Raw genomic sequence first — 8,921 nt, forward strand, 5'->3', positions numbered from 1 at the left:
GAAAAAATATTAATTGGTTCTTTGTTGGCAGCCGCAAGGCAATTAATAGAAAGTAATTGGAAGACAACTTGGATGTTGACAATACCATTGTGGAAAAAGAAAATTTGGGATGTAGCAAGAAATAAAAAGTTGACACAGAAGTTAAGAATACACAGAGGAATAAAGAAAAGAGACACTTTTAGGAAGGACTGGCAAAAATATATAGACTACAGGAAAAAAGAATTGAACAGAATAACTTTGGCAGAAGCCTATAGAAATTTGTGGGACTCATGAAAAGCAGATGATTAATAAATGAAATGGAAATTTATAATACCACGCTAGATAAGAAGATGAAAATGAAAGATGTAAGAAGGAAAATTCTGTAATCGACCAAGCGTGTGGAGGGAATAGGGAGAGATTTGGAATAAGTATTAATGTGTGTAGTCTTTTTTTGAATTCAGTGTATTTTGATTTTGAAAACTCGATAAAATAAATAAATAAGATAGTTGGGAAGAAACATGACAGCAGGCTACAGTGATTTGGAAGAAATCACCTGAGCATGTTTACTCAGAAGTAAGTCCCACTGAGTTCAATGGTGCTTACTCCCTACTAAGAGTACTTAGGATTGCAGCCTTCTTTTGTTTATGTGGTTGGTGTCAAATGAACCAAAATAAAGAAATAAAAGTCACATGCTTTAAAATTAAAAACTACAAAAATCGAATGCCCTGATGCTTGGATGAACACAGGATTTTGTTGCATATGGGTCAGTCCCCATTGATTTCAATGAATGGGGTGAATCCATGTGTGTAAAGGAACAGAAACTCAGTTGAACTGAACAGGCAAGTAATCCATGCAATAGGACGCTTGATTGTGGCATATCACTATAGGTCGCCTTGGAATTGGGAAAGCACAGACTGGATAAACCAGGGGTGGGCAATGTGTGGCCCTCCAGATGTTGTTGGACTGCAACTCCCATCAGCCCCAGCCAGCATAGCCAATGGTGAGGGAAGATGGGCGTTGATGCAACAACATCTCGAAGGCCACAGGTTCCCCATCTCTGGGATAAACTTACACTGCAATCCTGTACCCACTTACCTGGGAGGAAGCTCTATTGAACTCAACAATACTTACTGCCCAGATTCAATTGGGCCAAAAGTAGATCCGCAAATGTTTTGGACTTCAGCTCCCAGCATTCCTGACTATTGACCATGCTGACAGGGACATCTGGGAGTTGAGGTCCAATATATCTGCAGAACTACCTTCTGCCCCCCCCCCTTGATGTATAGGACTGTGCTGTAAAAGATCCTATTCGTTTTTGATTCCCAAGTTACATCTAGAAAGTGTCTATTTTCATGCAAGAAGCACTTTCACCTTATGAATTCCATTGCAACTTTTACTTATGGCTCAATCTAGCTCTTGTAAACATCATGCATATGTTAAATAAATGTATGCTAATTTAAGACAAAGAAAAGGGCATTGCTGGAACCACGCATGCTGTTGTTCTAGAAAAGCAATCCTTATGTTTTTCTTTTCAGTGAAAATGATGCTTCTTCAGAGAATGAGAGGCTTCTAAGTCGTAGCATGGACAGTGATGAAGAAGCAGCTATTGACAAGCAAGGCACTCCAGAACTGTGCTTGTTGTCGTTAGTACATTTGGCGAGAGATAAATCTTCGACTAACAACAAATCAACTGGCGTAAGTCTCACCTGAACATTTGACCTGTTGGGTCAGTGACATTTTTGATTATATGTTTCAGTAATTAATTTAATTGCTCTTTGAACAGACACTGTCCAGAGTTAGAAGGAAAAATGCATAAAATATAAAAATTGCGTGGCATAAATTCCTTGCCAAGATCTGAATGAAAATCACACTCACCCAGCACTACTATTTGCTGTAGGAGGTAAGCTGCTATTGATGCCAGTGACAGCTTCCCATACATAGCAAATAGCAGCTTCAGGGAGGGGCTGTTTTCATGCGAACCGTGGTGCAGGAGGAAAGGATTGAACCCCTCCAGCTGAATGTCCCCCCCCCACACACTGCTATTTTACAATAACAAGAAAAAATAGACACACTAAATGCAATTCTACATTTAACATATAGTGCAGTGAGGACCTAACTATGCGGGGATTGAGATCCCAATAGAGCTTTGTGGAGAAACTAATTGACAGGCTGCATCCAGTTTTCAGCCTATACCAATGCTGAGATTAAAAATGAAATAGCGAACAAGTCTTGTTTCTATGAAGTCTTGTTTTATTAATACATTGGCTAGGTATTGAAAGGCAACTCCTATATCCCAAAACTGGCATAGTTAGGATTGTATCCACCAACGTCATTCTGCTAGCGCAAATGACACTGTGCTTGCAGAAACCAAGTTCCGAAGTATGCGCAAGGGGAAAACCCAACTTAAGTTCTGCTTGTGCAACCACTTATGGATGTTGGTTTACAAAGTGGACCACTGGGGTTTGCGCCACAGGAAAAGGCAGCAGAACTCTGCTAGCATAGCAAATTATTCCACGGACAGTACTTTAGTCTGCCCCACTGCCTTGTTTTGCCTGATCTGTGTCTTCTAACCCTCATTTTTATATTCCTGTTTTTACTTGCTGGTTCTGTCTATTTAACAATACTGAAGGGTATTGATGCTTCAGTTTGAGGTCAGGGCCAAGGGTGGCATCTCCCTTCAACAACATTCTCTAAATTAAGTTAGCCAAAAGCAATTGCTTTTATGAAGCCATTTTTTTTACTCCTTCAAGACGTTCTTGTAACAGCATGTTTCATGGCAAAGTACATATGCAATGAGGCCAATAATTCCCAGATTATAACCCTCTTTCAGAAGGTGTAGGTAGAATTGCTTAATTCACCACAGCTGTTCCAGCCCTACAAACCAGACAATCTCGGGACGGAGGCCATGCAATAGTGATATTTTACATGTTCTTCCTGCCAAGTCTGGACAGTGTCTATTCAAAGAGCAATTAAACACAGAAACAAAAGCAGAAATGTCATTGATCGAAGGCAGAGGATGATCTTGTGTGAGAGAAATGTGAATTCTCCTTAAAAGGGCTGATGGAGCCCTTGGCATCATTTTTTTTTTTAGACTTTAACTCTTCTGTGGGCCTCAATAGTATACAATATGAAACGCCTTGGACCAAAGCTTCTTGGCTCTCTGACAAGAGTTTGTTCCCATGAAATCTTCACAAATATAGCTTAGGGATATGTGAGGAATTCATTTCAATTAATTTTGAATCAGGATTTTACCCAGTTTGCGCCTTTCGGATCGAACCTGGACTTGGATCCAGTCTGCGGCCGAAGTCCATACGTTTCTGAGCTTGCAATGTGATTCGCAGGACAAAAAAAATGTATTCAACGGCATGCGTACATTTAAAAAAACACACAGGAATAACGCACACAAATACACTTTAATCAATGGCAGAAGAACGCATACATTTCAAAGATGTGCACAATTGATGCATACATCTGAGAAAATAAGCAAGAAAACATGCAAGAAAAACAAAGCTCACAATCTGATATGGACTCAAGTCAGAAATTGCTTCGAGATGGAATTAGTAGAAATTTCGCCGATTCGTGTATCCCTGTGTCTGCTTCCGTAGGTAGCTGGCAAAGGAGGATATACTAGACAGGACTGAGACACAAACTTCACAGAGTTATTATTTCCTGTTTGACAGTCGCTGCCTTCTCCTTACAAGTATGCAGATATTCCAAGGCTCGCTACTGTATCTGTACCTAGTGGCTTAACAGTGGGATGGTTCTGGTCCTCCCTCCAGCCCCCGTATCCCTGCTTCATGCATTTATTAGTAAAGCTTGCAATGTCTGCACAGTCCTTGTAAGTATCTTGGGATGTGCAGTCACGAGGACCAGAGTATAGAAATTCTAACTGTTGTTTCCTAAATATAAAAAATGAAGTAAACTGCACCCATTAGGATACGATAGACATCTTAGTTGTTGGCTCTTGTGCAGGGCCATGCAGACTGTGAAGTTTCCAACTTTCCTTCAGGAAAGAAAGAAAAAACCCTGTAAAATATGGGTGTGCTCCACTGCTACATCTTTTCTAATACCTCATTCAACATAAATGGATTGGCACACAGCACAATGAGCTATATTCATCATGCTGTTAGATCAATGTTCTTTTCACCCAAGGACGAAATCCAAACAGCCCTTAAGCACGACTCCACCATTCCAGCGACAGAGGGTTCAAAAGCGCTTTATTGATTAGTAATCAAGGCCTGGTCTCTTCAAAGGGAGCAATCAGACAAAAGACATAGGGAATACAGTACAGTATTTGAGCTTGCAAGGGGCAGGGCCCTGTTGCAGCATTAACCAATCAGAACATAACACTGGGGCATAGCTAATTATGCTAAACAGTTCTGTAAACAATACCTTTGGCCTGACAGTAAGTTACAGACGTTAACTTTGACACAGCAGAGCACTGGAGCCAGGGCTCTTGTTTATGTTAGATAAGAAGGATGCACTCAAGGAGACATTTCGCATACAGGACATCATGACATTTTGCTTGGTGTATTTCACAGTTTCCTTTTAAAAATGGAGACACTTATGCTAACATTAGACAACTATGCTAACAATGCTGACTGAGAAGAGGGCATAGGTAGGGTCAGCGAAGAGGCAACGCCTTCCTAGCAACTTTCTGGTCCTTTCTTGGCTCTCTTTTGCACTATTTATTTATTTCAAATTAATCCAGGGTGCACTCTGCTAAAATCCAACAGGCATCCTACTTAGAGTATACCATTTGAAATGAATGGGACTGAATTTACTCATGACTAACCTAAGTCCCATTCATTATAATGGGTCTACTCTAACTAGGACGCATGCTGGATTTTACCTCCTGTACTAAAATAAAGACATCAGATTGGATCCGGAGAAGTGAGAGAAGAATTCTGCTCCCACTTCCTCCTCCTCCCTGCAGCTCCTGAAATCTATTTTTGAGGGTCAGGAGACCCTCTAGAGTGGTGTCAGATCAGATACAGGGACCTCTGGAGCAGTGTGGGATGGGGTGTAGGGAGAAGGACTTTACACTGTTAGTTTTACCCTACCCTGTGCCTGTTTACCCTACCCAGTGCTTGTTTACATTCTCTTCCCCTCCTTATTGCTTTACTATGATTTATTAGATTGTAAGCCTATGCGGCAGGGTCTTGCGATTTACTGTTTTACTCTGTACAGCACCATGTATACTGATGGTGCTATATAAATAAATAAATAAATAAATAAATAAATAAATAATAATAATAATAATTGGCAGAGTCCAGGTGGGGACTGTGTGTTCTTCTCACACAGCTTTGGATCCAACCCATGATAAACGTTGTGCACCCAGGCAACGTCGATTCTGCAATGGAATATGCAATGCAAGGAGGCTTATAGTGGCTTGTTTTGTTTAATTTATTTTCCTTCTCCTTGTACTATAAAGAGGCAAACTGTATTGGTCACTGAAGTCCCATTCTGGCTACTGAAAATTGTATCCAGCCACACTTCAGTTTTCATCAGAGAACGCACACACGCGCGCGCACACACACTTTAAAACAAACAACATAAAAGCTAAACATGTGCTTTAAAAACCACCACCACCAGAGATTCAACTGTAGTAGTTTTTTGTTTGTTTTATTTTTGGAACTGAAGAATATACACAACCTCCTGCCTCTGCTAGTCTCTTTACACATCTCTGAGGAAACCATGAAAGTTGAATCTGTAAAAAGAAATGTTTTTGTCCTTTATTTTCCTTAGATACAAAGCCGGAGGAAAAAGATACTTGATCTGTACACTAACGTATGCAGCGTTGCAGAAGGTGGGTGAAAAGAATATATGTATAAAGTGTAAACATTTATTTGTAACCCCATTATTCTCTTTCTTAAGTGAGAAGCTGTATGTAGCTTCACAAATGCCAATATCTCACAACCAATAGATATAAATAGATCCAACTCCGAAGGGAGATGGCTAATTTTGGAAGCAATTTGACCGCATATTCTGATGTCATGGGCTGCCATTTTAGGCAACTATGCCCTACATATTTCTGTAATAAAATATATTAATTCTGATGTCATGGGCTGCCATTTTAGGCAACTATGCCCTGCATATTTCTGTAATAAACATATATATTAAAGAGAGAAAGAGGGCGGGGGAGAGAGAGAGAAGGTCCTAGGACATGAGCTGGGATTTATTATCCCGTTAACACTCTTCCTTTACATATGGATCCCTGCATTGAGCAGCAGGTTGGACTCGATGACCTTATAGGCCCCTTCTGACTCTACTATTCTATAATTCTATGACATTTAGGGACTAATATAATAGATACTCCATAAAGCTTATGATGCAAGGTGGAAAATGGATTACCTAATTTCAGCTTTTCTTTTAAAATTTCTGCTAGAAGGCTCTCCAAGTACATATATACTGCAAATATAAACTTACAGCTACACATGATTTTTCCTTTCCAGAAGCAGCTATATCATTATTATTACCACCGCCACCTCAGGAGAAATCTTTGGAAAAAAAACTCTCTTCAGAGCTGGATTTGTTATCTCACATATGATGGGGAAACTAGTAGGCCCCACCAGGAATTTAAACCTGTACCTGAAATATGCTTTGCCCCTAAGGTGAAAAATAATATTTCCTTTAAAAAGGAGAGAGCGCTTCTCTTTGCAAGGGGTTCTAGTGCTCATTAATGGATACTTCTTGCATTCACTGTAGCTGGAGGCCTGTTCCTCTCCCTCTGGATGTAAGCCTCCAATTAAATTTCCCTGCCTCATGTGAAGGGTGTTTGTAACCTTACACCAGTGGTAAAGTGTTTGTAACCTTACACCAATGGTAAAGATGGGAAGATGAGGAAGGAAAATAGCAAAACAAGGAAGGGCAAAGCACTGGATTAATAGCTTTTCCAGTCTTTTGCTCTTGGTAAAAGGTAAAAGGTTGGAAAAGATGTAACACTTTGGTTCTACCTAGTGCTGAAGCAAAAATGTCCTGCTCCAACTAGTTTCAGTTCTCTGCTATGCAAAACACAGAGTTGATTACAATAGATAAATCAAGCAAGCAAATGTCAAGCATGGTTTTACCAGGCAAACATAGATTTTCCAGAGAGAAGGCAGAGGAGTAGCCAAAGTGAAATGCACATTAGTTAAGCAGAATCAATGTTCAGAAGGCAGCATCAGGCAGAAGTCCAAAGGTCAATAACAGAGGTTCAAACACAAGTCAGGGAAAAGAGATACCAGGCATGAAGAGCTGAGGAAACAACTCTTTTCATCAAAAGCTACAGGCTTGGGTGGAAGCCCCACCCAAGACTCAGCTGCAGAACTTTAAAAGCCTTGCTCCTGAGGAGTGACCTCTTCTTGAGGAGTCTTTATTTAGAGTTGGGTCCTTCTTCTTAAAGGATCCCTGCAGATTTGCCTCTTAAGGCAATGATGCTCTCTGGGACTCCGGAGAAGGCTGTTTCAGCCTCTGTCTCCAGAGCAGAACTCCCCTCTTCCTTTGGGGAAGGAGCTGTGGTCCTCTTCCCTGAGGGCCCAGGCTCCGCCTAGTTTCTTAATATGGGTAATTCAATAGAATCATTCATCTCTAGCAGCTCCAGCTCTTCAGGAAAGGAAGAGTCCTCCGGCGGGGGCATGACAAAAAAGTAGTAACCAAACAACTTCTTATGCTGTTTCCATTAAAGCAATGGAAATGAAGCAATAGAAAGTAATGAACTGCCCTGGAAGAATGATCAGCATATGCAACTGTGATGGGGATAAATCCATAGATTAACTACAACACTATAAAATCACACTGTGAATATACCTTCGTGTTAATAAAATATAATATTGTTCTAAGGGGGCAGACATGTGAAATGGGAGAAAAGGGGCTCTCTGATCTAAATCTAACTTTCCTTTCTAGGCCTCAGTCCTACAGAACTGCCTTTTGATTGTCTGGAGAAGACCAGCAGGATGCTCAGTTCTACATACAACACAGAAAAAGCCATTGTGAAGACTTGGCGTCACCTCGCTGAGAGCTTTGGACTGAAGCGTGACGAAATAGGTGGCATGACAGACGGCATGCAGCTCTTCGACCGCATCAGCACGGCAGGCTATAGTATTCCGGAACTCCTAACGAAACTAGTGCAGATTGAGCGGCTGGATGCCGTGGAGTCTCTCTGTGCAGATATCTTGGAGTGGGCACAAGTGATGCCCAAGCCCGAAACAGTGGTGGCCTCCTGACATGTGTGTGATCTCCATTTCCAAAGGATTTAAGAGGAAATGGATTCCACGAACAATGGGACCCAGAAGGGGACAGAATCTTGAAAGCATAGCTGGCCTTCGGATTTCAGTAGCATTTCCTATTGTTCCAAGAATAAAGTGAGCCAAGGTGTGTGTTGCTGGCTATCACAGACAATTGCAAGGAGCTCAACTTGAAGACTTTTTGAATGAAAATGGCTGGGCCCCATAAAAGATACTCATTTCTGACTCCATTTACAAGCATAGATACAGATCAGCCTGCTGATATCATTGCTTGCTTTGAAGAAATCTGATTTAATTGCTATGGCTTAATTTTGTTTCAGTCCTCAACAATTAGTAACTACCATCAGATATAGTGTTGGCAGATACAGATTAGAAGAATGCCAGTTCTGCTACATCAAGCATTTAATTGATTATCTGTTACCTCTCATATATGAGTTTTTTTAAAAACACACACACACACCTGTGTGAATTTATATTGACTTAGATTAGCTGTATTATAATTCTTGAAAAATCTACTACATTAGTCCATATTTTTTTTCAAATTTCAGCACATGTTAAGTCTTGATTTGGTCCACATAGACATTTCAGAAATATTGTCATATATACTAGTGGAAGTATATGCTAATTATAAAGTTGGCAGAACCCATTTATGAATATGATCATGTATTAAGTAAAAATATTAACGAGGTCATTTTTTATACATCAGAAGGGGAAAAA

General features: G+C 40.4%; 1 protein-coding gene across 2 annotated transcripts in view; it reads left to right on the forward strand.

Annotated features, from left to right (window-relative positions):
- Positions 1-8,612, forward strand: part of EDAR (ectodysplasin A receptor) — an 85,451-nt gene extending 76,839 nt beyond the window's left edge. For both annotated transcript variants that reach the window (XM_063127472.1, XM_063127471.1), the window contains exons 10-12: positions 1,515-1,674; positions 5,728-5,788; positions 7,864-8,612. In XM_063127472.1, the coding sequence (XP_062983542.1) occupies positions 1,515-1,674; positions 5,728-5,788; positions 7,864-8,183 (541 nt within the window). In that variant the 3' untranslated portion in view covers positions 8,184-8,612. The remainder of the gene's footprint in view (positions 1-1,514; positions 1,675-5,727; positions 5,789-7,863) is intronic.
- Positions 8,613-8,921: the final 309 nt, after the last annotated feature.

This window comes from Elgaria multicarinata, chromosome 5 (assembly GCF_023053635.1).
Source record: "Elgaria multicarinata webbii isolate HBS135686 ecotype San Diego chromosome 5, rElgMul1.1.pri, whole genome shotgun sequence".
NCBI lineage: Eukaryota > Metazoa > Chordata > Lepidosauria > Squamata > Anguidae > Elgaria > Elgaria multicarinata.